Source organism: Dacryopinax primogenitus (genome assembly GCF_000292625.1).
Source record: "Dacryopinax primogenitus strain DJM-731 SS1 chromosome Unknown DACRYscaffold_6, whole genome shotgun sequence".
Classification (NCBI taxonomy): domain Eukaryota; kingdom Fungi; phylum Basidiomycota; class Dacrymycetes; order Dacrymycetales; family Dacrymycetaceae; genus Dacryopinax; species Dacryopinax primogenitus.
The window spans coordinates 22,711-49,693 of NW_024467203.1; the positions used below are offsets into that span (position 1 = coordinate 22,711).

At 52.0% G+C, this 26,983-nt stretch overlaps 10 protein-coding genes across 10 annotated transcripts; 5 read left to right on the forward strand and 5 right to left on the reverse strand.

The window, feature by feature from the left end:
- Positions 1–100: 100 nt before the first annotated feature.
- Positions 101–916, reverse strand: DACRYDRAFT_94109 (uncharacterized protein). The gene is made up of 2 exons (XM_040777200.1): positions 595–916; positions 101–546 (listed from the first exon to the last, which is right to left on the reverse strand). Exons 1-2 carry the CDS (start codon positions 900–902, stop codon positions 276–278), a joined length of 579 nt encoding a protein of 192 aa, XP_040629835.1. The 5' UTR covers positions 903–916; the 3' UTR covers positions 101–275.
- Positions 917–3,004: 2,088 nt separating this feature from the next.
- Positions 3,005–4,989, forward strand: DACRYDRAFT_77765 (N-acetylhexosaminidase; the record flags this gene model as incomplete). Its single annotated transcript, XM_040776288.1, has 6 exons — positions 3,005–3,607; positions 3,651–3,688; positions 3,733–3,955; positions 4,004–4,416; positions 4,465–4,627; positions 4,678–4,989. Exons 1-6 carry the CDS (start codon positions 3,053–3,055, stop codon positions 4,987–4,989), a joined length of 1,704 nt encoding a protein of 567 aa, XP_040629836.1. The 5' UTR covers positions 3,005–3,052.
- A 625-nt stretch (positions 4,990–5,614) lies between these two features.
- On the forward strand, positions 5,615–7,136 carry DACRYDRAFT_115246 (N-acetylhexosaminidase; the record flags this gene model as incomplete). The annotated part of the gene is made up of 6 exons (XM_040769962.1): positions 5,615–5,901; positions 5,950–5,987; positions 6,036–6,258; positions 6,305–6,717; positions 6,771–6,933; positions 6,984–7,136. The coding sequence occupies exons 1-6, from the start codon at positions 5,728–5,730 to the stop codon at positions 7,134–7,136; spliced, it is 1,164 nt and encodes a 387-aa protein (XP_040629837.1). The 5' UTR covers positions 5,615–5,727.
- A 265-nt stretch (positions 7,137–7,401) lies between these two features.
- DACRYDRAFT_94111 (terpenoid cyclases/Protein prenyltransferase) lies at positions 7,402–8,732 on the reverse strand (the record flags this gene model as incomplete). Its single annotated transcript, XM_040777201.1, has 8 exons — positions 7,402–7,538; positions 7,585–7,690; positions 7,742–7,963; positions 8,012–8,147; positions 8,199–8,326; positions 8,380–8,444; positions 8,494–8,616; positions 8,669–8,732. 8 exons carry the CDS (start codon positions 8,730–8,732, stop codon positions 7,402–7,404), a joined length of 981 nt encoding a protein of 326 aa, XP_040629838.1.
- A 472-nt stretch (positions 8,733–9,204) lies between these two features.
- DACRYDRAFT_115248 (uncharacterized protein) lies at positions 9,205–12,032 on the reverse strand (the record flags this gene model as incomplete). The annotated part of the gene is made up of 12 exons (XM_040769963.1): positions 9,205–9,331; positions 9,380–9,824; positions 9,873–10,315; positions 10,366–10,464; positions 10,516–10,635; positions 10,686–10,798; positions 10,845–11,055; positions 11,100–11,179; positions 11,251–11,433; positions 11,497–11,649; positions 11,698–11,887; positions 11,939–12,032. 12 exons carry the CDS (start codon positions 12,030–12,032, stop codon positions 9,225–9,227), a joined length of 2,238 nt encoding a protein of 745 aa, XP_040629839.1. The 3' UTR covers positions 9,205–9,224.
- Positions 12,033–12,363: 331 nt separating this feature from the next.
- Positions 12,364–13,668, forward strand: DACRYDRAFT_21335 (small GTPase-binding protein). Its single transcript, XM_040772344.1, has 4 exons — positions 12,364–12,539; positions 12,645–12,842; positions 12,904–13,038; positions 13,148–13,668. The coding sequence occupies exons 1-4, from the start codon at positions 12,444–12,446 to the stop codon at positions 13,301–13,303; spliced, it is 585 nt and encodes a 194-aa protein (XP_040629840.1). The 5' UTR covers positions 12,364–12,443; the 3' UTR covers positions 13,304–13,668.
- Positions 13,669–14,059: 391 nt separating this feature from the next.
- On the reverse strand, positions 14,060–15,735 carry DACRYDRAFT_115250 (uncharacterized protein; the record flags this gene model as incomplete). Its single annotated transcript, XM_040769964.1, has 4 exons — positions 14,060–14,592; positions 14,654–15,418; positions 15,459–15,487; positions 15,537–15,735. The coding sequence occupies 4 exons, from the start codon at positions 15,733–15,735 to the stop codon at positions 14,137–14,139; spliced, it is 1,449 nt and encodes a 482-aa protein (XP_040629841.1). The 3' UTR covers positions 14,060–14,136.
- A 476-nt stretch (positions 15,736–16,211) lies between these two features.
- On the forward strand, positions 16,212–17,221 carry DACRYDRAFT_94114 (uncharacterized protein; the record flags this gene model as incomplete). The annotated part of the gene is made up of 4 exons (XM_040777202.1): positions 16,212–16,254; positions 16,320–16,547; positions 16,611–16,858; positions 16,916–17,221. 4 exons carry the CDS (start codon positions 16,212–16,214, stop codon positions 17,072–17,074), a joined length of 678 nt encoding a protein of 225 aa, XP_040629842.1. The 3' UTR covers positions 17,075–17,221.
- Positions 17,222–17,246: 25 nt separating this feature from the next.
- On the reverse strand, positions 17,247–18,643 carry DACRYDRAFT_115252 (uncharacterized protein; the record flags this gene model as incomplete). Its single annotated transcript, XM_040769965.1, has 4 exons — positions 17,247–17,424; positions 17,482–17,838; positions 17,887–17,902; positions 17,964–18,643. The coding sequence occupies 4 exons, from the start codon at positions 18,641–18,643 to the stop codon at positions 17,329–17,331; spliced, it is 1,149 nt and encodes a 382-aa protein (XP_040629843.1). The 3' UTR covers positions 17,247–17,328.
- Positions 18,644–19,964: 1,321 nt separating this feature from the next.
- DACRYDRAFT_21337 (uncharacterized protein) lies at positions 19,965–20,790 on the forward strand (the record flags this gene model as incomplete). Its single annotated transcript, XM_040772345.1, has 1 exon — positions 19,965–20,790. A coding segment is annotated over exon 1 (745 nt), but the record flags the coding sequence as incomplete, so codon positions are not given.
- Positions 20,791–26,983: the final 6,193 nt, after the last annotated feature.

Here is a 26,983-nt window from a genome sequence, read left to right on the forward strand (position 1 = left end):
AACAATCGTCGCCAACCGATTGAATGCCAATGCACAAATAGTATAGATGACTGTAGTAAGACAACTATGAATGCGTGCACCGTGAACCGAGGCGCTGTAGCAGAAATTGAGAAAATAAAAATCGAGTGCCAACTGGCCAACCAGCGTCGATATGATATCAACTCACAACCCATGGATGCGGGAGACGATCAACAACCCAGGCAAGAGAGCAACGGGGAGAAGAGGTGCGGGCATCCTGCGACTTCTTCCCGTCGGATAGGACCACTTCCTGCACCTCACTCACGCGCACCAGTAGCAGCGGTGGGTAGAGCCATGCCAGGCTGCCTCTCCTCCAACGCGTCGAACATGACCACATCCTCCTTCCGCTCCTTATCCCACTTCTCGACGTCCCAATAGGTGTACACTGCCTTCTCGCCTGCACCGTTCAGCCGCTTGTTTGTCTCGGACGTCTCCGTTCCAGGCCCAGTTTGCGAGGGGTCGTTATACTCGGGCTCTTTGGTGACCCACATCCCTAAATCTTTGTGGAAGCGCCAGTGACGGTTGTACCTGCACATGATTGTCAGCAAGGGTCATAGGGTGCGGTAAGGGACTTGCAGTTCCTGAGCGGCGACTTCCTGCAGGATGTCACGCGGGCTAGAGTAGAACATGAAGAACAACGTCTCGTCGCTGAATGCAGCCGCCTTTTGCGGCCCAGGCATCGGCGCCTGAACGTTATAGCATGAGGGAAGAGTGAAATCCGGTTCCACCGTTTGAGGTGGTGTGCCAGGGGCGGAATAGGGAGAGTAGAACGTAGGGTAAAGGTCGTCTTTCGATCCGACGGCAAGGTTGAGGGAAGTGGTCAAGTCTACGCCACCGACGGAGAGGAGGGCGATGTCGGGCTGCGTGGCGGAGGAGCGGATCATACGGAGGAGGGCGAGGAGCCCCCAGCGGTCGGTAGGGGAGGTGAAGAGTTGTTCGGCGGGATGGTTGCGGATTCCAGCTGGGGCGGCCTGCTGCGGGCCTAAAGCCTGGGGGGCAGTCTGCGAGGGATGATTGTGCGGCATGTGTGGGGGAGGTAGGTTAGGCGGAGGAGCGGAGGGATGATGTCCGGGATGCTGATGCTGACCGAGGCGGGCGTCACCGAGAGATTGTTGCTGAAGCTGGGGGGGAAATTGGGACGGGTGAGGGCCTTGAGGGGTTTGGCCACGAGGCTGGCCGTAGCCAGGCGGCGGCTGCATGCCGTTGGAGAGGTTGGAAGGGAATGTAGGTGCGGAAGAGGGGTTGCTGGATGCCTGAGGTTGGCCCGACTGCTGGGACCATGCTGCAGGCTGGCCAGGTTGGGAGTTCTGGTTTTGGCCGTATGGCTGCTGTGGGGGCTGCGGGGTGTTCTGCGCGCTGGCGAGTTTGATTGCGTACTGCTGCAAGAATGTCAATATGCGAAGTGAGGTAAAGGAAACGAGGAAAACAGACCCGCTTCTCTGCTTCTGTCATTCCCACACTACGCGCACCACCCATGATGCCGCCGAGAAAGGATTGCCTATCATTCAACCCTTGCCCGTTGGTCCCATTCATGCCATTCCCCTGCTCGCCTCCCCCTCCAAGGGCGGGGAAGTCCTCTGGCCCGAAATCCCTCGAAGACTGATTCATACCCACCGGGTTTCCACCCGAAGGAGCAGATGGGGCGGTGGAAGCGTTTCCTGCCTGAGAAGCGTAGGATTGGAGGAAAGCAGCATTAGGCGCTTGGTTGGAGTTTGGCGCGCTCGATCCAAGGGCGGGGAAATCGTTCGGGTCAAGTGCGTCTGAAGAGTTGGTAGGAGCAGGGGTGGCAGAGAGGTTAGGGGGGCCAGAGAGGTGCGGGGGGTTGGAGTGCTGGGAGAGAGCAGGAGGCGTGTTCTGGGATTGTTGCGGTTGCTGCTGGGTGGTGAGGACTGTGGTGGCCGGCGGCACGACCTGAGAGGGGAGGGGAAACCCACCGCGGGATGGGATGAATGATTGAATGGGCTGGGTGGGGTGCATGCCCGTCCCACGGCTGGCTATTGTTGGTCCTGGACCTGGAGTCGTCTGCCCACCAGGAGGAAAGGGCATGACTCCACGAGATGGAGGACCGTATTGCGGATATCCAGTGGTACGGAATGGTCCTGATAGTCCTGGTACTCCGGAGACGGGCCCCAGGCTCGGTGGACGTGCTTGCTGCGGTGCTGGTGGTAGAGGTGATGAGGATGAGAGGTCGCGTGAGGAAAAAGGACGTACGTTGCCTATTCATTTGCTGCTGGACTGGACGTTCTGGTAGTGGTGATACTGATGGAGGAAGTTGTGGAGCAGCTGGGATCCGCTGCATCTACTGGTTACGAGTGATTTTTAGACGATGAGGAGGGTGACGTTGACGATGAGGAAGGAGAAATGGACGATGAGGAGGAAGGGATGGACGATGAGGAGCAGTAACGGCTGTTTTCTCACGTTGGTTACGGACCCTTTCATTCGGATGTAGATTGACTCTGTCTCCGTACGCCGTCTTAAAATCAGCACAATGGATTAATGAGGTATTATCATCTGTCCCTTGACTTGCAGTATTCATACATTTCCACAACAATACAATATACATTTAATCTCTAAATACAAATAAACATTCACTAATATTACGTTGTGAATAATAATTAATCATGTTCCGGTGCTCACGTGTTGAATATACCGAGTGACACGGATGTTAGACGCATGCTCTTCTTTGCTTCTCTCTCTCATCTGCTTCTCTCACACATGCTCTTATTGTAGTCTCTATTCCATGGGAACAAGAGATATTACACGCTGTCAAGAATGACTGCAAACAGTGGAATAAATGAATAATATTCCACTGTATGGTGCCATGATACACTGCTTATCGTGGGCTCATATTTCTTCTGCCAGCGTGTATACGTGACTCTTCTATCTATTCCATCTCGACGTCGTGTGCCTTGACCTGTCGTTCTCTCTGTTCTCACAAGGTTGAGCCGTCCTCCTGATGGTTAATTCATACATATACTTGCCACCTGCCAGCCATCTCTCAACATCTGCGCTCGCCTCTTTCTGGTCGACCACCATGTTCCTTCTCCTCTTTCTCGTCCCGGCGGCACTGGCGCTCTGGCCAAACCCGCATAGCGTATCCTACGGTACATCTGCTCTCATTCTATCTCCAACGTTTTGGATACACTGGGCATCTACAACCCCCGCTCCGGGGGACGTGACTGCCGCCATATCGCGCACCATGGCCGAGCTGTACACCGACAACCTCCAGCGACTCGTTGTCGGGCGAGCGAATGCCGACCTCCCGGCGCTTGCCTACGCCAACTCACTCCCCATGATCCATCTCGAGATCATAGGGAACAGCCCTATCAAGAGCATCATGGCTGAGGCGACCTGCATTCTAGGCGAGAGGGACGAGTCGTACACGCTCACCATTCCCGCTGATGGCACCCCCGGCATGCTCCAAGCGAATACGACACTCGGCTTATTCAGAGGTCTGACGACGTTCAGTCAGCTCTGGTATTCCTCTGGAGGCGTAGCAGCGATATTCCCGTACAACTCGTTCTTCCCTGGATCATCGATGATCTACACCGTTCAAGCACCAGTGATGATCACGGATACTCCTGCCTACGTGCGTCCCTTCGAAACTTCTCAATCTCTCTAACGTCTTCCAGCCGTATCGGGGTCTCCTCCTCGACACTGCGCGCAACTTGTAAGCCCCTCCCACTCGCACGCTACCCACCTAACACCCCTCAGCTTCCCAGTCGCAGACCTCTACCGCACCCTCGACGCCGCCTCCTACGTCAAGATCAACACCTTCCACTGGCACATCACTGACTCGCAGTCTTTCCCACTCACTGTAGCCGCCTTCCCCGAGCTCTCGCAATACGGTGCCTACTCGGCTGTGCAGACCTACTCCCTCCAAGATGTGCAGGATATCATCAACTACGCCGGGGCGAGAGGGATCGACGTCATGCTGGTGCGCATATTTCTCTTCTGAATAACATATCACTCAATCGTAGTGCAGGAAATCGACACCCCCGGGCACACCGCCTCCATCTGGGAGTCCCACCCAGAGTACGTGGCCTGCTACAACGAAGCGCCCTGGACGACATACGCGAATGAGCCTCCCGCCGGCCAACTCCGGTTCGCCGTCCCAGAAGTGCTCAACTTCACTCAGCAAATGTTCGCCTCCGTCCTCTCCACTCTTCCTAGCACGCTCTTCTCCACAGGAGGTGACGAACTTAACACAGCGTGCTACGTGAACGACACCATCTTCCAGGACGCGCTGACTGCCAGTGGGCAGAACTTTAGCCAGGCGCTGAATACGTTTGTCTTGGGGACGCATGACACTGTTCGGGCGGCGGGGAAGACACCCGCAGTGTGGGAGGAGATGCTGCTCGTACAGAACGTCTCCCTCGGTCTGGATACGCTTGTCATGTCAGTATTTCCATTTTCCACTTGGCAAGTCGTTAATCTCCCTCGCAGCGTGTGGATCTCCTCCGAGGACGCTCTTGCAATCGCCGAGAAGGGGTACAAGATGATCCACGGTCCGTCCGACTATTTCTACCTCGACTGCGGTGGGGGTGCCTGGCTCGGGAACGACACGAACGGGAATTCCTGGTGCGACCCATTCAAGACCTGGCAGAAGGTAAGTCATTCCACTGCTGTAACACACACCTCGCCCTGAACCCACCCCAGGCATACTCTTTCGACCCGCTCCAGAACCTTACCGCCTCCCAGTACTCCCTCGTCCTTGGCGGCCAGCAGCTCCTGTGGACCGAACAGTCTGGCCCGGAGAACGTCGACCCCATCATCTGGCCCCGCGCAGCCGCTTCGGCCGAGGTCTTCTGGACAGGTGCGAATGGGCCCGACGGGCTGCCACGGAATTCCTCTGAAGCGCTTGAACGGTTGCATGATGTGCGCTACCGGATGGTTGCCCGCGGGATCAACGCTATCAACCTCCAGCCTGAGTGGTGTGCCCTTCGCCCTGGGGAGTGTAACCTCGTATGATGAGGGACGGTTGTGCCACTGGACACTTATGAACTTTACGAACTCTACCACACTCGTGTCGTACTATAGTGCGTACCATCTCGTAATGGTCACGTCTTGTCTACATATGGTTGCCGAAGCCGCCACAGCATGCCCGAATTGTCACGCATGCTGCTTCTTCGTACCTTTTCACAGGGCCACGCGCTCAATGCTTCTATCTGCACTTCCATATCTCTACGCCTTCTTCATGGGAGGCTTCTTCCGGTCTTCAACCCGAAACGTTCATGGTTCTGAGGGATGGTGCAGGTATTTATAACAATGCCAACAGCCTTAACCCAGGCCGCTGCGGTCACACGCCCATTCTCCCTCTCTCGCTAGCATGCACTTTCTCCTCGTCCTCTGTCTAGCACCGGTGGTGCTGGCCATCTGGCCCAACCCACGTAGCGTCACTTATGACACCTCATCTCTCATCCTCTCGCCGACATTCTGGATCCACTGGATGTCCTCTACACCGGCGCCTGCTGATATGACCGCTGCTATATCGCGTACGATATCCCAACTTTACACGGACAACTTGCAGCGCCTCGTTGTGGGAAGAGCGAACGCAGATCTCCAGGCGCTGCAATACGCCAACACGCTGCCGATGCTTCACCTGGAGATTATCGGCAACAACACGGTTAACAGTATCATGACCGAAGCGATTGCTCCTCTTGGCTCACGAGACGAATCCTGAGCATACCGGCGGATGGGACGGCCGCGATGCTCCAGGCGAACACGACACTAGGCTTGTTCCGCGGGCTGACTACGTTCACGCAGTTGTGGTACAGCACCGGAGGCGTCGCTTCCACGTATCCTTATGCTTCTTTCTTCCCCGGGGCTTCCATGGTCTATACCGTACAGGCACCGGTGATGATCACTGACAGTCCTGCCTATGTGAGCAACCCGGTGCAAAATTCCCACTCTTTCTGATTCCACGTGTAGCCGTATCGCGGGTTTCTTTTCGATACGTCGAGGAACTTGTAAGTGGGCTTTCTTTGGCATGCGGCAGATATTGACATTCCATCGAGTTTTCCGGTCGCCGACATCTATCAGACTCTAGACGCGATGTCATACGTCAAGATCAACATGTTCCACTGGCACATCACCGATTCTCAATCATTCCCTCTGACAGTCGCAGCCCTTCCGGAACTGAGTCAATATGGAGCATATTCGGCAGCACAGACGTATTCTCTGCAGGATGTGCAGGACATCGTGAACTATGCTAGTGAGCGAGGCATCGATATTATGATGGTGAGCCTTCCATGATGAGCCTGTTGTAAGTCTAACGTCATGTCAGGAAATCGACGCTCCAGGGCACACTGCTTCTGTCTATGAATCTCATCCAGAATACGTGGCTTGTTGGAACTTTGAACCATGGACCACGTACGCGAACGAGCCGCCCTCCGGACAACTTCGCTTTGCAGTCCCCGAAGTTCTGAACTTTACTCAGCAAATGTTTGCGAGCGTCCTTTCCACCCTTCCGGGGTCCGGTTTTAGCACCGGCGGGGACGAGCTGAACACGAACTGCTACGTCAATGATACCGTGACCCAGGATGCTCTGACTGCGTCCGGCAAGAACTTGAGTGAAGCCCTAAGCATGTATGTCCTTGGCACGCACGACACTGTCCGTGCGGCTGGAAAGACTCCAGCAGTATGGGAGGAAATGCTCCTTGTGCAAAATATCTCCTTAGGAATGGATACGATCGTTTTGTTCGTCGTAATCTTCTTACAGTGTCCTGCATGGCTGATCCTCCATATCCCAGGGTGTGGATATCAAGCGAAGACGCACTTGCAGTGGCTGAGAAAGGTTACAAGATGGTGCATGGACCATCTGACTACTTCTATCTCGACTGCGGGGCGGGTGAATGGTTGGGAAACGATACTGATGGGAACAGCTGGTGCGATCCTTTCAAAACCTGGCAAAAGGTATGTTCGCTAACATGGATGCTGCGCATTCATTCTGAGTACGTTTGCAGGCTTACTCCTTCGACCCCCTGCAAAATCTGACCGAGGCTCAATACGATCTCGTATTGGGTGGACAGCAATTGCTGTGGACGGAGCAATCAGGTCCAGAAAATGTCGATCCAATCGTCTGGCCTAGTACCGCCGCTTCTGCGGAAGTCTTCTGAAACGGTGCCAATGGGCCGGATGGACTCCCACGCAACTCATCTGAAGCACTTGCTCGTCTGCACGATGTTCGCTACCGTATGGTCGCGCGCGGTATCAACGCAATCAATCTTCACCCGCAATGGTGCGCGCTGAGGCCTGGTGAATGCAATCTCGTGTAGAGTCGCACCGGAAACGTCTGTACACAAAATGTAATTCACACACATTTGTTGTACAACAAATGTGTCTGCCTGCGCAGCCACCTTGAATACATCATATCTCGGTGTTTTAGTTCATCTTCTCCCTGATCCACGCCACGGTCTCTGTGCGTGCATTAAGCAGCGGATCTATCGTAGTCAATGGCACTCCCCAAGATGGAGGATATATAGAGAGAGCGGCCATGCTCAAGTAAGTGTGGAGGGGATCTGATGGTTTTTGTGAGCTTGAATCAGAGGCATGCGATATGCTTACCTGAAAACTCGCCTGCAGCTTTGGCAAATCCACCGAGCTTGAATTGGCACCGCATCAAGAATTCCGCATTGGCGTCTCGATCAACGAAGTCTGCACATCCAAGAAGCTGAGTAACAGATCAGCATGAGGGATGTACCAGTTGAGGCAGCGAACTAACTGTAAGTGCCGCTCCACACCAGAAGCTATAGCATGCGTCCTGCTCCTTCTCTATCCGACCTTGAAATCCACCCCTTTGTCTGTGGACTAACCATCGAACGGTGCGGTCCCGTTCTTCCCCTTGCAGTGGATGCGATGCCAGGTTGAGAGCGGCGACAGCACAATAGGTGGCGCCACCGTTCGCCTCGGCATGTGGAGTTTGCCCATAGCTGCCATCCTGAACCTGTAATCTATCAGATGTGTTGCTGAGTGACATACGGGATAATGTTACCCGACAAGCTTTGACATAAGCAACAGCTTTGTCCAAATCGATGCCATCCCAACTATTCAACATACTGCAAGTTGCGAGGGCAGCATAGATGATACGAATGTCTCCACCTTCCTCGCTGCCAGGCCATGGTTCAAAACTGCAGTCCACGTTGAGTATCTGGAGACGCAATGTAGTGGAGTATACATACCTGCCATCCGGAAGTTGTGTTCGTTCTAGAAAGGCAAGGACACGGCGCCGATCGAGCCGACAGAAGTCGTCTCGCAAGATAGCAAGCGAAAGAAGTGCAGTATACGTCATGAGTATATGAGGCGGTTCCTTAAAATGCACGTTATTATTGATCGGATCTCAGGGATAATTTGGGATCGAACCTTTGCAGACGCTGATGGACCGGTGAGAAATGAGCTCCCTCGAAAACCAGCGATATGCTCATCCGCTGGCATGATGAATGAGTCAGAAGGTAGGAATCTGAAGGTTGGACTTACCGATATACTGCTTCCAGATCCAACTCTTCCAGTCTTCCTTTTCGTCTGCCTTCACCTTTGTATCCAACGATGACAGAAGATCCAGGGAAGACAGAGAGTAGTAGGCTACCATCATCCTGAACGCTCGTCAGCTGCCATGCCTTGCTTAGCGGAGGATTCTTAGACGACCTCATACAGTCCACTTCTAGAGCACCACTAGGGAGACCACGCAGGGTTCGAATACAATGAGAAACATGCATGTTCGTCAGGAACGCCGGTCTGGCGTCGCGATCAACGTGTTTGACAGACATCTGGAAGGCGGCGTGGAGAACCAAGGACACAACTCGAAAATAAATAAGTTCAATGGGATCGGCAGAAGACTACAAGCATTAACAAAGACGATCACAGAAAGAGAACAAGCAGAGCATTCATCATCTCAAGCAGATATGCACGTGACAAATCAAGGACGTTAATTATCAAGAACACGACCTCCCCTGCGCAGAGGGCGTGAGATACACGGAAGCTTCTGACCCTTGATGTTGACTTCCCTAATGAGGCAACGTCATATATATACAGCCGATTACGTGTCAGGATTTGTATTGAATTCCGTCAACTATACGTGATGCAGCCATGGGCGACGACACTTTGGTCGCACGCAGAGACCATTTATTTCGGGATCCGGAATCAACGATATCAGATTGAAGGGTATCAACAGAATGCAAGGTAGAGTACAATTGCGTGACATGGTTCAATTAGGTGTTGAAAGTGAAGGTACTGTCCCGGATCTTCAGCCGTGCTGTTCGGTCGCCCGGCCATTCGAATGTTACCCATTCCAACGTCGCAGCCACAGTTATGTGCCCTGTAAACATCATGAAGCACTGTTCTCCGCAAGCCAAAAACATCGTACCTTCTTCGCCAGCACTGAAGGGTATCGTCTTGTACGGATCCGACCCTGCGTGCCCCTGACGAGGCGGCCCACCAGGATTAAATAAGCTGGAGAAGCTGGTCCCTACTTTCCAAACCATAACCACACTCTCTTCCAGCGACATGCTCACTAGCCTTCGCCCATCGGGGGAGAAGCTGCATGCCGAGACGCGCTTCCGATGAGCTTCGAGGACGTAAAGCCGAGTGGCAGTCTTCAGATCGTACATGATCACAGCGCCTTCGATAGTTCCTACGGCGAGACGCTGGACCTTAGCATTGAAGGCAACGGAGGGATAAGTGTGCACCAGCTGGTCCAGGATGATGGTCGCTGCCTGCAGAACAGCATCTCTTGACGAGGAGTTGGGGTCGAGGGACTTGACAACAGCGTCGACCAGTTTTGGCAGGCTAGGGTAGAGCACGAGTGGTTTCTGTGAACACGTCACTATGTCGCACCAGACTCGGGAAGAAATGATTACCTTTTTCACGATGAATGCGATGACGAGCATGATAGACTTGAGATGCTCCGCAGTTGGCGCGTTGACAATGTCTAGCGACACGGTAGTCATGAACAGTGCAGTGCTCGTACTCGCAATATGCAGGATCGCGAGTCTGGCCTGATGTCCTACAGTTGGGAGGGTGCTTTTCTCAAAGGTGACGGCACGTCTGAACAAGCACCTCAGGGTCTCCACAGCGTCGATGTACTGTTGCCAGATGTGGAAGCCGCGAGAGCAGAGATCGATGGCCAGAACGGAGTAGGGGCAGGTCTCGGCGTGCAAGAACAGCGATATGGATTTGGAGATGTCCCTCAGAGTTGAGGTTGAGAGGAGTGAATACCGCTCGGCGGCCAGGGTTCCTGCGATGAGCAGGGCACGAGCGCAGGCGGCCGAGTTCTGGCTAGCATCAGGCTGGACACAGGGAACTGTCAAGCATTGAGTGAAGCGGCTCCTAGAATAGAGAAATAGTACGGACGTTGGCGCTGCCAGAGCTCTGCGATACTGATCACCTCTGAATCCGCCATCTGGGAGACAACAGCGTTGAACAGTAGACGCGCGCCGTGCTGTATCTCAGCTACAAGCATTATGAATCAACATTGTCGGCTACTGGAATGGACGGACATACATGAAGGATCGTACCAGAATCGCACCAGCACGTCTAGCGATGGCGACTGGTACGCAGGCATCGTCTCCGGTAGGGAAGAGACGTAAAAGGCGATGATAGCAGTGGCATGCATTTCGAATACTGTTACCAACACGTCACTGCACATCTCGCCGGAATCGGAATGAACTCACCCTCGGAAGGTAGGCATATTCGAAGGACGGTGATTAGGCTGAGCAATAGGAAAGTCGTCGCGGTCGGGGATACTTGCCATACTGCATTTTCCTCTGAGGCTTTCACCGGACCACTAATTCTTCGTCAAATACGTGATCGACATGGATGGGCCTGCGCACCTAAACGAGGCACTAGGGAGAGCGACGCTCCCCGCCCCTATTGGCTTTTGGTCGTCACAGAGTCCGTCGACGCTCTGGTCTAGGCCATATGTGAATGATGCCGCCACGACAGGCAGGATCGTATGCAGCTGCTTGGGTAGATTATCAGGGTACTGTTTGTCCAGCGGTGGGTTGACGCCGAGATTCTGCGCGGCCAGTAGTGCAGAAATCCCTATATGACGTTATTCAGGTTCTCTTGGTGGAGGGCTGTCTTACCTGCGTCTAGTGCGACGGGTGCGCAGGGCACATCGAACAGCGGGACAGGGCTCACATCGACGCCCCTCTCCTCTGCATCCCTGTACACCTATCAGCTCTATTCCGTTCGCCTCCCATCGCCTAATCGAGTAATGAATGAAAAAAAACTCACACGATGCCCCACCCGCCCTGGTCGATCATCTCCTTCGCCTTATCGCCTTCCATGATGCGCCATAGTTCCTTGGATCTTACGTCCCACAGACGAGCGCGGTTGTTGGCGTAGAGGATTATGAGGGTATCTGTGGATAGGCATGCTTTGATGAGAGGCGATGAGGCGCAGGGGATGAGACTCGTACTGCAAAGAAATGGTCAGCGTGCCACGAAAAGAACAAAAGGTGGAACGGTGAGTGAAGCTTACAAAGTGAGAGAATCGGTACAGTCGACAAAGGCGATCGTCCCTTCTCCAGATACGAGAACGAGACCCTCTTGCATTCCCGCATAGCCATGCACGAGTTCGGCCCGCACAAGGGGGGAGGCGAACAGGATTTTCTTCAATAGGAGGTTGAGATCACTACCCGAGGATTAGGAACTGGGAGGATACCAAGAGAAGGAGACGCACGGGGAGTTCCAAACACCGACACCACCGTCATCCGATCCTGCAACGATAATCTCCTTTCCCCCCTCCAACTGGAGCACGCGGATAAACGTGACCTCTCCATACAGCCTCCTTGTGCCGGAAGTGCGTAAGCGCCCGTTGATCCCTTGGCTGAGTAGATCCTTGAGCGACGTACGGGCTATCGTTCCGTCTGCTGTGTTACGGATAAACGGGTGTGTAACGGAGATGTTGAGTAGGGGCGTACCAAATCCGAGTACGAGAGAGTCCCAATCCTGCCTGAGGAGACAAGTTGGTCGTGGGGGTTCTCCCTCCTCCGCTAATTCGGGAGTAGGGGACATTATTGAAGCGAAAGCGGTACTTGGGACAATTTTCGATCGTTCCTTGATTTCTCTAGAAGCTGTCCGTTGTAGCTGTGCAAAAAGTAGAATGAAAATTACAAATAATAATAGAAAAAAAAGAAAATGCTCTGGTTAAGTTGTGCAAAGCAATGCAGGGTCGAAAGTGACCGGGATTCCCGGGGTCTTGGATGATAATTGATCCCGTGCGCGTGGATATACTTATCGGATGTTCTTCCGTTCACTGAGGCCCCCCCGTGCGTTGTGTGTATTGCCATCATTAACACACACACCTCCCTCATCCTCTCTCTCTTTTCTACAACCATCTCCTCATATTACACCCTCTCCTCGTCAACCATCGTCAGTCAATAGACGTCCCCCAATACATCAGACACGTAACTCAACTCATTTATCATGTCTGAAATTCGCCGCAAGCTCGTCATCGTCGGAGACGGTGCATGTGGAAAGACCTGTCTTCTCATCGTCTTCTCCAAGGGCACATTCCCAGAGGTACGTCTCTCTCTATCCCCATACCTCTCACGTCTTGCTCTACCCCTCGGTAGACAAGCGCGAAGTCAATTCACAACGATGCACTAAACCCCCTATCCTTCGTAGGTCTACGTCCCCACCGTGTTTGAGAACTACGTCGCGGACGTCGAGGTGGATGGGAAGCACGTCGAACTCGCTCTATGGGATACCGCCGGTCAAGAGGACTACGATCGTCTCCGTCCGCTCTCATACCCCGACTCCCACGTCATCCTCATTTGCTTCGCCGTAGACAGCCCGGACTCGCTCGACAACGTCCAGGAGAAGGTGCTGCGCGCTTACTGCCGTAACGATACATGACTCATAACTGACTCCTCCCTTGATATAGTGGATCTCTGAGGTGATGCACTTCTGCGCGGGGCTCCCCATCATTCTCGTTGGGTGCAAGAAGGATCTCAGGCGCGATCCCAAGACGATCGAGGAGCTTCGCAAGACCTCCCAGCGCCCGGTGACACCCGAGGAGGTGCGTTCCATTCCCTACCGCTCCCATCACTATCCTTCAACACGTTCTCCCTTCCTTCCCTCATCCCTTCCTACTTTTCCGGTTCCGGCGCTAATATGTATCCGCTCAGGGCATGGCCGTCGCCCAGCGCATCGGTGCACGCCACTACCTGGAATGTTCCGCCAAGACAGGCGAGGGCGTGCGCGAGGTCTTCCAGTACGCGACTCGTGCGGCACTGCTTAACCGAAAGCAGAAGCCGAACAAGGGCAAGTGCATTATTGCCTAGGCGAGCGACGTTGGACCGTCAGCGCCTTTCCCAGCAGCTCAGTCCCTCCACCGTGGTGATTCGATTGGAACGCATGTCGTTAGGAGAACTTGGTTGATGCTGTGTGATATCAGGCGCAGGGGCGTCAAATAGCCGTGGTTGGATGATTCTTTCGACTCGCTCTGTTGTGTCGTTTCCTGTGCATCAGTGCGATGTATGATGACTCTTTTCTTATCCGTCTCCTCTCAAGCGTGCCATTCACGCGTGTCTCACGCCCGTCTTACATCTTCTATCCCATCCGGCTCATTTTCCTCTCCCTTACAACCTGGCTCGGTTTTCCCTTTCCCACTTCCCGCCCTGTGCCCTATTATCTCCCTGTCTTACCTGCTCATCTTAACACGGTTCTTGCGCCCTCTGCCCCAAATGGCGCGGAAACGTTGGAAAATGTACAGTCCTTGGCGTACACAGCTGCATGCAACACGTCATCCTCCATTCGAGGCAGTCCAGTGAGAGCAGAAGACCACCTGGGAGAAGTACGGACTGGCGCCTCGGTTCGCTGGTCAGCTCCTAGGGTTGGGGTACGAACTACTACATTGGGTAATAACAACGGTGGGCGAACAGTGGTATGACGCGTTCTCGCTCCCACTCCGCTGAATGCAGATTGCCAGCAAAACAACATTGTCTTGACACTGTTACTGCTAGCACAGGTAAGCATAATAGCGTGTAGAGAGGAGGGGGACGCGCAAGCGTTCGCCCTCTCCACCATGTTCGCTTGTGACAACGTATTCCATTATCATCAGTACAAGTTACACTTATAACGATCGAAGCAGTCTAGACCATGCAGTGCTGTAGGATCAAACAGAACCCTCTCGAGCATCACCAGCAAGCTCAGTGTCTTTCGGAGGTAGCTCAACTCCCCCCAAGCTGACATACCTTCCCTCTGCATCCCGGCTTCCCATGACCCAAAGCTCGACAGAGGAGATGTTCCATATTCCAAAGTCTGTCCAGAGGGACTTGGAGTTCGCGACTTCGTGCACCGGCTTCTGGGGATTCGCAGCTGATGTCTCGGCTCCCGATTTGGGTTCGAGTGAGGCGGACGCAGGAAGTCCGCCGGCCAGCGCAGCTTTCACTGGACCTTCATCCATCTGCTCACGGACTGTTGCTCTAGGCCTGGGAAGCGCCTCTGGGGGTAGATCCGGCGGCTGGACAGAAGCCATCACTTGTTTCATCGCTGAATACGAGAATTGGATGGGTCTCCTATTTCGCGATTTTGGCTGCCGATGCGAGGTGTTCACTATCGTTAGATGCAACTAGGTCTTCGTTAGCTTCGAAGATGCAATAGCCCTTAGAAAGGGAAAGAGGAATACGCACCTTTAGCGGCCGAGTTTCTGTGATGAAACCTGCGTCTTTGAAACTCTGGTGAATCATGCGTCCCAGAGCCCACACAGGTGCGTTTAGAGGGTCGGACTCGGGGATAGAGACGTACAACACATCAGCCATTTCTACTACCTCGACATCCCCAGGGTGTGCGATCTCAGCCGATGGGGTACCAGCTATGGATGCTGCTGTTGGGTCGGTTGGTGCTTCGTCCGGTTCGGATTCCTCGTCCTCGTCCTCGTCCTCGTCCTCTTTCTGCGGGTTTGTCGCCTCCACGCGTTCACCTTTCACCTTCCTCCTTCGCACTTTCATTACTTCCACAGCACCTAAGGCAACTTGAAGCTTCTCGTTGAGTACGAATTCGCGGATCTGGGAGCGAAGGGACTGGAGATGGGCCAGTGCTTCTGAAGGCGTCTTGAGAGGCTTTTGGTGTCCTTGCGAGACTGATGCAGGCTCTCCGATCAGAGTAGGTTCATTCGCTTGTGCGCTCTCTCCGGGTCCTTCCTGAGTCTTTGATGAAGCGATTGGTGGCTGAGGCGAAGCGTCTTGTCGGCCCGACTCTTCAACCAGCTTCTCCTCCAGCCTCTCTCCGCCCGCCCCATCCTTCTTCTCAGACCTCAACGGCATCACTCCCAGAGTCAGATGCATTCTAACTCCCGTGATGATGATACTTTTATCCAGCCCCTCGATTGGTGGTTGAGAAGCGAGGAAGGCGCGGGTGAGGTGGGCGATGTGTTCATGCAGAGCGGGATGGGTTGACTGTGAGGAGTATTAGCTCGGAAACATCCAAAAGACAGACATGTATGCGCGCCAAAGGTAGGGAAAGGACTGAGATGCAATATGAGATTAATACTGCGGTATTGAATAGGAGGCGTACAATGGCTCGGCCGAACGAAACCTCCTTTCGATGCTGGCCCCTTCTTTCCACCCTTAACCTTATCCGGTCCATTATCTTTCTTGTCGGCAGGTTCTACAACTTCTTGCGTAGCCTGAGTAGAGTGTGTATACGCGCCACGCCAGTGTTGTTCACGCGCTCTGCTGGTGTTCGTGTTTAGCTGTGCGGTTGGAGAAGACATGGTTCGAAATGAGAGCAGTGGGTGCTGAAGACGCGTAAAGCGAGGGCTTTTAACCTGTCTGAGGACGGTAGCAATCATTCACCCGGAAAAGCAGTCGTCTGAGTGCGATTTCCCGAGTCCATATGAGTCATTCACTCGGAAAAGTAAGTAAATTTCCGGTTATGACTTCAATTTAACCGAGAAAGGGGCAATCGGGAATAGGGGGAATTCAACGGCGTTAACGGAATAATATCGGCCGGAGCCGAGGTCTCTTGATGCTTCGTGTGCCTCGATGCATGAACCCCAAACGCCAACGACACACCGCACACCACCAACCCTGTCCCCACACTGCAAGTCGTGCGAGTACATCGTTCTCTCTCTCTCTCTCTCTCCCTCACTGTCTACCGTTCTCCTCTTAACAACCTGTGCACGTAGAGACTCATATACTCTGTCGCATTCACTGTATCCCCGTGCTGTCTTCTCAGTAGACGCCCAACATGTCAGAAGCTCGTTTGCGCAGAGTGCAGAAGGAGATATCAGGTACGCCATCCTATTTTGCTCAATATATGCGCCCCTAACCTACCGCACTGCCGCATCCGCTCTAGACTGCCAGAAGGATAAGCTCACCCGCATCACCCTCACGCCGATTGACAACTCCCCTTTCCACTTGGTCGGCGCATTTGATGGACCCTCCGGCACCCCTTACGAAGGCGGGCGATACGAGGTTGACGTCGTCGTTCCTGATAGCTACCCATTCCAACCGATCAAGATGAAGTTCATCACTAAGGTGTACCACCCGAATATCAGCAGTGCCAGCGGAGCGATATGTCTTGGTATGTTGCTCTTGCCACGCTTCGGTGTATGCGTTGCTGACAGTCGATGACTGTGCCTCCCAGATATCCTGAAAGACGCTTGGTCACCGGTTCTCACTCTCAAATCTACGCTCATCTCCCTCCAATCTCTCCTCTGCGATCCTCAACCCAATGACCCGCAAGACGCCGAAGTAGCGAAGCACTACCTCACATCACGCCAGGGCTTCGAGCAGACGGCGAGGCATTGGGCGCAGGCGTATGCAGGGGCACCGGTTACTTCTAGCGGAGGGGAGGACAGCAAGAAGGGCGAGAAGGGGTCGAAAGTTGACCTGGTGAGTCATGCCCTATATCATGTGATATAGAGAGAGCTGACACACTGCATGCTGCAGGTCGCTCTTGCCGGCCTGGAAGAGAAGCATGTTGCTAAATTCGAGAATATGGGCTTTGAGCGGGGGAAGATCATCGATGTGCTCAAACGGCTCAATTACAGGGGCGCGAACGTAGCCAAGGTGAATGATGAGAGGGTCGTCGAGGAACTCCTCAAGTAAGCTATAGCAGAGACGCCTTGTATGCGCCAAGGGAGGAAGGCGACAGGAGGAAGGACATACGAGGTAACCCTCCTGTTCGGCAAGGACACGCTTATAGCATGACCCACTGTAACGACCAATATTATCAATGCAGAGTTCTTCAATCGTCTACTCGGATCCCCGGATGTGCGGCGTCAATGAAGGCAGGTATTACAGCAACAGTGAGGGTATCATGCGGAGAGCGTATGCAACGTATGTACAAGGACCTCTCTAGCTTAATCGTTCCACTCGGTGCCCTCAGGCGGCCATCTCCACTCCCTCCCGGCCGTTTCCCAGACCTGCAACATGGCTGCTGCCACACGCGCATACAACTACAACCGTCATCAGCGACTGTCATCTCAGGCCACTTTATCACAACCAGTACCTACCTGAGGATTCTTCATCGCATGCAACGCGACGATGTCCGTGTCATACGTGATAGTCGTCCCATCCCAGTCCCCAGCATGAGTGTACAAATCCACAAGCATCAAGGATTCCTCTCCCTGCGGCAAGTTGCCAAACCACGCTCCGGTCCTCGCGTCTTCCATCCCCTCCGTCGCCCATTGGGGCAGGTCTGCCTGCCCGAGCCAGGAGATCAGAGGCCAGGACATCCCGTACGAGAGACCGCGGCAGTAGAGCGGGTAGCAGGTTTCTATACAGGAACCCCAGGAGGTGCCCCAGTAGACTGGGAGGGAGCAGGGAACGGGGGCGAGGGAGTGGAGGACGTTGGGGAGGATGAGGAATGTCTATGCAATGGATCAGCGTGATATATTTGAGGTGACATAGGCGCATACATCTGAGTCTGCTTTCCTGTGATGGTGACGTGGCATCAGATTCTGCAGGAGGACAGAAGAACGTGGGAAGTACTTACAGGGCAAATCTCGGCTGCTGCCCCACGGGTAACTTCGACACCCACTTCCAATACACATACGTCTTGCCCTCATTCATGTTCTCTTGTATATCCAAAAACACGATATCTCCATACATCTCCGCTTCTGTCTCTGCCATACTCTGCAGGGATGCGTCGGGACTTCGGCCAAGGATGAACTTCATCACCACCTGCTCGCTTGGCGGGGACTGGAGCGTCTGAAGCGCTCGGATGACCGCGCGCTGCTTGTGCTCCGCGGCGATAGTGAACACGCCAACGAACAACATCGGCCCAAATTCTGCATTGTCTTCACACCGATGAGTCCTTGGAGGAGGAGCGTACAGGAGCTCGGGAATCGGGTCTAGGAACATGTCCCATTTCCCTGGCTGGGAAGCGAGCATAGCACTGATGTTGACCTCTCGGGTGAGGGAGAGGGTATCGAGCCATGGGACATTGCTCCGTGGGTACTTGGGAATCGGTTTTTGGGGCCGATAGGGTGTATGAGGGTAGTAGTTTGGGTAGGGAGGCGGCCATTTCCATGGTGGTGGTTTACGCCAGTTGAAAAGGTAGAACGTAGACCAGAGGAGAACGAGAACAGCTGCTATCCCGACAAGAAGCAGTCGTGTACGCGTGTTACGCATCCCAGTTGCCGCCCAAGACGGCGTCAGGTTGGGCAGAGGCATCATCGTCGTTTCGAAAGTCCAAGCAGGATCATAGGAGCAAGAGAGAGAAGAGCGCACAGCGCCAGTCGATGTCACCGCAGTTGTCCCTTGCATCGGATGCCACGGTGATAATCAATCACAAGAGCACATCGGCCCCACAGATCAAAATTCCACATTACTAAGGCAGTGCAGAAGACAAATTTACACCCAAGGTAACCTGGGCGCTTCGCTCACGTCCGTACTTTACGGAGCACATACCACGTACTCGGGCCGATTTGTCGACGACTTGGCAAATCGATAAATTTGTGAGCATTGCAGATTAGACCAATAAACCAAGAAACGTCGTCGATGTGGTACGCCAGACGTTTTGCAACAGGAGAAGTCGAGTTTGCCTAGCCCAAGCTCTCCCAAGCTCTGGCGGAACGATGTGGCCATCAAATGAGTGTGTTAAATCTGACGTAATACAACCGACGAGGTCTTGGCGCACACATGCCTCTGAAATTCCGGAAGCAATCTTAATACATTCTTCTTTCGTTGTCTTCATCGGCGTCTCTTCAATACCTAGCTCTCGTGAAGATAACTTTTGTCGGAGTGAACTTTCCGGAATGAGTCATATTTGCATATATCATTCACCCAAGCAAGGAGATTTCGTCTTGGACTAGCTGGTCGTCTTGATAATTAACACTGGTCAATCTACCTGAGCGCAACTACTCTAGCCCAACGGTTACTAGTACCCCGTCAAAACAGTAGATATAGGGAAGCTGGAATCTTCATTGACTTGTTCCTGTGCCTATATCAAGTTTAGTCGAAGTTTCACCAGCTAAAAAAAATCAACATGACCAAACTGACGGAGAGACAAAAGTGCGCCGCGTTGGGATCTTTTAGCGGATGTCGTCCAGTCCACAATCGCGGTCAAACGCGGCGCGGCCTGTCGAGTGCAGGAGGCGCTACCCGAACGTCGGGCAATGAGAAAAGTCAATATAATTCCAAGAAATCGCGCAGATCAGGACACAGATCTCACTTGATAAACAAAAGGTGCAAGCACTTGTACGGGATTGCCCAGCATCCACTGTCTCGGTCAAAAACAGAGCTTGCAGCTTGGTTGCCCACGATGCAGAGCATACATGGAGAAAAAGCGGTCGTTGAACATACATGTGTAATGTGCTCTTCATCTTTCTCATTCCCAGGGTTCGACAAGTACTTATTTAAGGTGACGACTCGAAGGCGGGATTCTTGACATTTTTGTTTCCGAAAGGTGACTGTTGGTCGCTACAAAATTCAAACATTGCTTGTCCTCTTCACCTACCAACACCTCCAATCCTACTTTCGACGATATCCGAAAGAAATATACTTGGTCATTTATCCGGACTCTCACTACCCTGACCTGAGCCTTTCCTTCATCGTATCATACAGCTGCACCATGCACGACGATCTCAACACATCGGCTGATCGAGTGGGCTTATTCTCTGAGGCAATCGATCTCTGCCAGCAACTCAATAGCGTCCTCGCGCGAATCGGGCCGTCTCGCACCATCCCAGATGCGACATGTTCTGTTGGCGAAGACAAGACTACCTCAGAACTGCACGACCTCGAGAGCATCCTGCAACGCAAATTCTCAGCGTTGATCGAAAGAAGAAACGCGGTCCTTTCAACGACCTCAAGATTGACCGATGATCTTCTTCGCCTTATCTTCCAGCAAGGATACGATGATCTTGAAGAAAGGGTAGAAAAGGCTACTTTTGCTCGCCACGTTTCGCACGTTTCACTCCGTTGGCGTGCTCTTGCTATCCATACCGCAACGCTATGGACTCACGGGACATTCTCTTCGTCAAGGGATCTCTTCGGCAAATCATCGCACCCATGTTACCCCAAGAAGATCAACCAAAACCCGTTTAACGCCCGGCTACTTAAGAGAGCCAAAGGCTGTCTCCTTAACGTCCTGGTCAAGCTCCCCTGCTGTCACGGTCGCGGCATTCAGGACATGCTAAAGGAGTATTTCACGGTGTCTCGGGACCGCGTTTCTCATCTCGATCTTACTGTCGTGCCCACTGGATCTAATTCGATCCAGACAGCATTGCAATGCATCGAACACACCCAAAATGTTTTACGCACGTTGCATTTCACGATCAATGTCGAAGACCACCACAACGTACCCTCTGTGGTGACCAGGCAACAGATGTCACAATCTCTGTTATCAATCAGGCTCCCACGCCTTCACGAGATTAAGTTAACCAACTTGCTCCTTCCGCCTTCTGGACCGCGACCTTGGTTGGCTCTCGAACGCTGCCGGAAACTTCACCTTCATTTCTGCAGTGATGACCTCCCATTCCAACCTTCCGAAAACAATCATGTGGTAGCACTTCTCAGAAGCACGCCACAGCTCGAAGAGCTCAAGCTCATGTATACTTATCGTCGTTACTCTGAGCCATCTCCGCAATCTGCGACCAGCATCGTGGAGCCAGTACTAGTCCTGCCACAGCTGTCAAGTTTCTATTGCCGAGTGGAGGATCACAGGCATGACCCGCCTTTTGCATTTATCACCGCCCCCAACCTGGTCCACCTATCCCTCGAATCAGCCAACATGCTTGACTCTAACCATTCAAACCGCCTAGCGCGACAGATGGTAGGGAAGATTGTTGGATTTCTGCGAGCTTCGGCAGGGCAAGACGACGAACTCCCCAAGATATGCTCTCTTTCCGTCAGTGCTGGACACGGAACCCTACCACTGTCCGACCTTTACCCCCTTCTGCCTATGGTGGAATGTCTGACATTGAACGATGTCGACTCGGAGTACCCGTTGTCACGGATTTCGTTCAGCTGTCCTCGAATACTGCGAAGCCTAGGAGCGGAGCACGCTGACTTGGATGTGGCACAACAACCAGAAACACTACTTTTTCCACGGCTGAAAACACTCCGCGCAAATACTCCTCTTACATTGTACTGGCTTCAGATCCTGACCTCGTTAGCGGCCAAGCGTCGGACAGTTGGGATACCAGTTGCAACGCTGGTTGTTGCAGAGTGGCCATCCCGGTTACCGTACACGTGCTGTTTGCGCTTTCAGTATCCTAAGGGCATGGCAAAAAATCGGAAGAAACAACTTGACCTGGAGCGACAGTTGGCAGCTGAGGTGGGGAGGTTGGAATGCGGCAAATATAGGTGGTGTTGGCAGGATGGAGGAAGTTGGAAGGAGAGATAACTTAGGGAAATCCAGAGATCGTGTTAGGCACACCTTGGATGCATTGATCAGAGAATGTCCATGCACATACTTGATCGTAATGATTCAGGGCTTGCTCAACGAACTTGCCTCTTGATCCATTCGAGTTGTTTTGTGGAATTGATGGCTGTACAGTTCCTTGTGGGGTTTAGGGCCGGCCTGTTCTCTCTGCCACCTTATCAAGAGATAAATAAGAAGGGATGGGGTGCAGGTTGTTCAGTTCAACATGCGATCTTTTCATGTCTTGATTAAGTTGCCAAGTCATTGCAAACTCACTGGCTCACTTAGGGCTTTGAACCAGGTGATGAATTCTCATCTGTAAAAATGGCAGATGCTATATAGTGCTATATAGCATCTCTAGGGGTCCTAGCACCCATGGCATCATCTGGCACTTTGTAGCCTTATAGAGTCCTCCAATAGCACTGCCAGGGTCTGCTCATAGCACCCATAGCTTTCGTAGCACTTATAGGGACCCTGTGCTATTATACCTGTGTGGTTTTTACAGATGCTGGTCAGGATACCACCCAAGCATGCTATTCTGGTGCTTCATGTGATCAATCTCTGCCAGCAACTCAATGACATCTTCATAGAACTTGGTGAGTCTCATTTCATGCAGGCTAATAGCTTTTGCTGTTGAACAGAACAGCCCTATCACCAGCCACCATGGGCATATCTTGTTGCTCCCAAGTTACTGCATCTCTCAGTGATCATTCTCCATGTGATGCATGAGTTTCTGGCCCGGGAGTATCTCACTGAGATTTCTGGCTTCTTGAATTTCTGACTTCTCAAAGCTGTGGTTGGAGAAGACAGAACACATCCTCCCAAAAAGCACCTGGTGACATGCAAAACAAGTGTGTAATCTCTTTGATGTTCTCTCCACTGTAGAAATTTTGAGACTCACAGCTGTGAATCTCAATTCGAGTTCTACAGTACTTATTCTGAATCAGTATTTGGATGGCTTGGAGTGATAGATCAGGAAGAGGCTGAACACAATTTCAGCAAATCTGAGGACACTACAACACAAGAATCAGAACATGATGCAGTACAAGAGGCCAAGTGTGCTTCCTCTGAAGGGCAAGAACTCCTCTTTGCATGGTTGAAAAGACTGTCCACAAACATTGCTAGCTCAGGGCAGCACTTTGCTGCTCAGACACCATTAGCAAGGAGGTGCCAAGAGGCTGGGTTGCTGCTTGAACACATTGAGGTTGGATAGTGGCAAGACCCAAATTCCAGAGATCTTGACATGTCTCTGGCCAACCCATACATTGTCTATTCTACATTTGTAGAACTCTTCACCATACTGTTTATACCTTTTTGTTGTTGTCCAATAGATCAATGGCAGAAGTGTCCATGACCAACCATCTCTCAACTAACCCATCTCTCAACTAACCCATCTCTCAACTAACCCATCTCTCAACTAACCCATCTCTCAACTAACCCATCTCTCAACTAACCCATCTCTCAACTAACCCATCTCTCAACTAACCCATCTCTCAACTAACCCATCTCACAACCCTTTTCCAGCATTCTGTCCTACCAACTTAACTATTTGCCACATTTTCTTCCCACCTCTGCTCACAGCCATCTTTTGAGTTCAAGCTGTTCTTTCAATGTTTGTTGGGCAATGAGGAAGGGTGCTGTAATGTCCACTCAACTCTAGGCCAACTTTCACATGCTGCTTATGCATCTCTGACATGTCAGCATCACCAAGACAAGGGGTTCTGGAGCACCTCACATAGGGTTGGGGGCAGGCAATGGTGCCAGAGGTACTGGAAGCATGATAGCTAGTGCTCAGACCATTCCACACTGCAGCACAGGTGCTTAGCCATGAGTGATGCCTATGACTCACCGTTCCTAACTATGGAGCTCACATTCTGACCCAGAAAAAAACCTGGACCTCGCTGTGTTGACAGGGGGAGCATCAATTCATGCTGCAGCAATGCATAGAACTGAGATCTTGTCCTGTCTCATCTGGCCCAGTAGCTCACATGCTGCACCAGACAAAATCCTGGACCCTACTGTGAGGGCAAGGAGGCAGGCTGTGGGCACATGCTCTCCATATTCTGTCTGGTCCAGCCTGGCAGCTCACACTTTGCAGGCTAGACCTGGGACCATGCTGCATGAGCAGGAAGGCATTGAGTGCTGCCTGAGCAGTGCATAGTGCTACCTTTCTGTTTGACCTGGCTAGGGAGCTGACATCTCACCCCAGATGAAACCCCAGACCTCATCATGAGGAGGGCATCAAGTGCTGGTGTAGCAGCGCCTACTCCTTATATCCTGTCTGGTCACATGTGAGACCCAACCAGATCCCTCTCAAGGTTGCACAGTGAGAAGTGGAGGATAACTGGTGGGAGTGCAAATATCATTGATAGAATCAAAGTTGTGGCATGCATCTCTGTACTGTACAGCCAACATTCTTTAATGACATTGATAGGGACATGGGTGAGGGCTTTAGTGAGGGCAAAGAGGGTGAGACAGTGGGAGGGGAAAATACATTAAAGCATGCAGAGGTAGGCTTGGACTGCCTTGCTCACAATGCTAAGTGATCACCCAACCCAGAGGAGCATTATGCTCACATGAGTGGTCAATGCAGGGTGAGCTACTTGCTTTCTGGAAAGTGATGGCCTTCATTGTGTAGCATACACTGATGTGCAAATAGATTGTTAGCCATTAGGTGCCATGGTAAGGGTTGCTACCCTTTGTAATCTCATGGGGGCCAATCACAATGCAATGTATGCTATACATAGCATATTGTGTACTGTTGAGCAGAAGTAGTGGTACTTACATGGCAAGTGTGAGGGGTATAAGGGTAGGGACACATAGTTTGGTTTGTAGGAGCAATGGATGTAGAACACAGCCAAGCTATACCAGTCTGTCAGGGCACATATGTACTAGGAGCTATTCTATGTGAGATAGCACCTGCAGGTGATCCACCAATACTCCTTGCTGGTCCTTGCTCTGATGATGGTGCAGGCTATAATTTCAGGGGAAGCTGCACAAGCACAGAGTTAGCAGTACTCACTGCATTATGCAGGAAGGTGGTCTTACCATGGCAACCTTTGTGGTTTGCTCTGGAAGCTCTGAAACAAGCTGGGCCATCTTGTCTATGACTTCCAAGCTTTCTTTGTATGAGTTCTCCATGTTCTTCTCTATGCTAACCACCTGCAACCTGAGCTGCAGTATGGAACAGTTTAGAAGTTCTGATATATCTGGGGTAGGATCACTGAGCCCACTCAATCCTATTTACTTGTCAGATGGCACTCCACAGGCTGAAAGGACAAAGAAGGCATGTTGATTTTGACCAAGGGTAAATACATCAGGATGAAAAGGGGTGCCACAGGAATTAGTCATGCTCCAACCATCAAGCAGTGGGAACATCTCTGGGCAACTTTGTTGGCCAGGTTTAGGGGTAGCAGGGGGGGGGGGGGAAGTCCTGCAGAAAGTACTTACTTCTGGATTTATCATGTGTGATGTGTCACATGATTCCTTCATGGGGGCTGGCTGTTTGAGCTAAGGGACTCAGGTGACTGGGCTGGGTGGGTAGGCAGGAGGCCCAGAAACTGACAGCCTCTACATTTTTACATTTCATTAAACACTAGTTACAGTGAGGGATATCACTATTCTGCAGGTTGCCCAGGGTTGTGTGGAGTGGTTGGTCTATCAGGCAGGGTGACATCTGGATTAGCTTGGTGCATGATGCCATCAAAGTTTGGGCCCTTGTGGCTAGTTGGCATCTCAGCCTGGTTGCCTAATTGCCAGGTTGTCCCTCAATCTGCACCTTGTTTTGTGCACTAGGCACCAGCTCACCAAGCAAAGCATCACCAGGCTTCTGTACTGGCACTCATATTATCTTATTGCCTGGTATCACAATTGCATTGCTTCAAAACTTCCATCATTGCTATAAATACTAGTCATCATGGCAGGCATCCCAGCATCAGAATGATATACATGGGCTGCTCCTCACCTTCTACTTCAAGCTCCTCTCATGATATCTGGCTGCCTGCCAGAACAGGCTGCCAAGTGACCAGCCTGGCCAAGTCAACCCCCTGCTGTTTGGGCTCATTCTTGAACCAGACACCATCATTGAGCAAGTTCTGTATCACAAACTGCCTCTCAGTTTACCACATGCAAACTATATCTTGATCTTGTCATTTCCTTGACATATGGAAATGACTCAATCTGCATCTGGACAGACCATATGCAGACAACAATCAGTGCTTGTTTTTTGACAGAGCAGACATGGAACCAAATGTGCTGGGTGACTACCTGCCATATTCAGGCCAATGTGATATGTTGATCTTGAGCCAGCAGTGCAGCATGGACAATCTCTGCCAGAGGGGATTGTCCGAAGAAGTGGATTAGCTCACACTCACAGATGCCATCCACTGGTTGGTGCAAGCAGCAGGCTCAGAAACCACTCAAACACACATGGCTCTTGCACAAAGGATTGCAACTGAGTTGGGGTATCACACACTCATGATTGATCTTTCAGAGAGCTCAAGGCAGGAAGGCATCTCCTTGCTCAATGATTACCTCAAATACCTTGGGCAATCTTGCAAGCAGTTGCTGGGCAATAAGAAGCTGGCTAGGCCTATTATATTGACAAATATCTAAACAAGAAATTGCCATCACAAGGATGTTTGCTCACACTCTGCCTGGTTGTCTTTCTTTGGCAGCTAGCTCATTGGATGGAAAATTCTCATGCATTTCAATAAACATAGTTACTATAATATATTGTGCATCCTGCTTTTTACGCTATGCTCCCAAACCCCTTGTCAGACTCAATAGAATGCAGGAGAGTGGAGAGCTAGTGAAAGTGAGTGCCAGTGGTTTCATCTTGATGGTAAGCTTATGATGCTACTTGTAAGGAGGTGTGAAGATGTGATGTGGCCATGAGTTCTTGAGCAAAACATCATTGTCAATAAGTGCATCAATATGGTGATGGTACTGTTTGCCATGTCCTGTCCAACAATCATTGCGAACCAAGGTTTCTAGATTGTGCATATGTGTCAGGGCACCAGCTCATTGCTTGGTCAAGAGACATGACTAAGCCTTTATGACATGGAAGTAGCTGGTACACCTTGGCATGTGCTGGAACCTGCTGGAAGGATTGGATGGTCAGGTGACCTGCTGTGCATGGCTGTGCA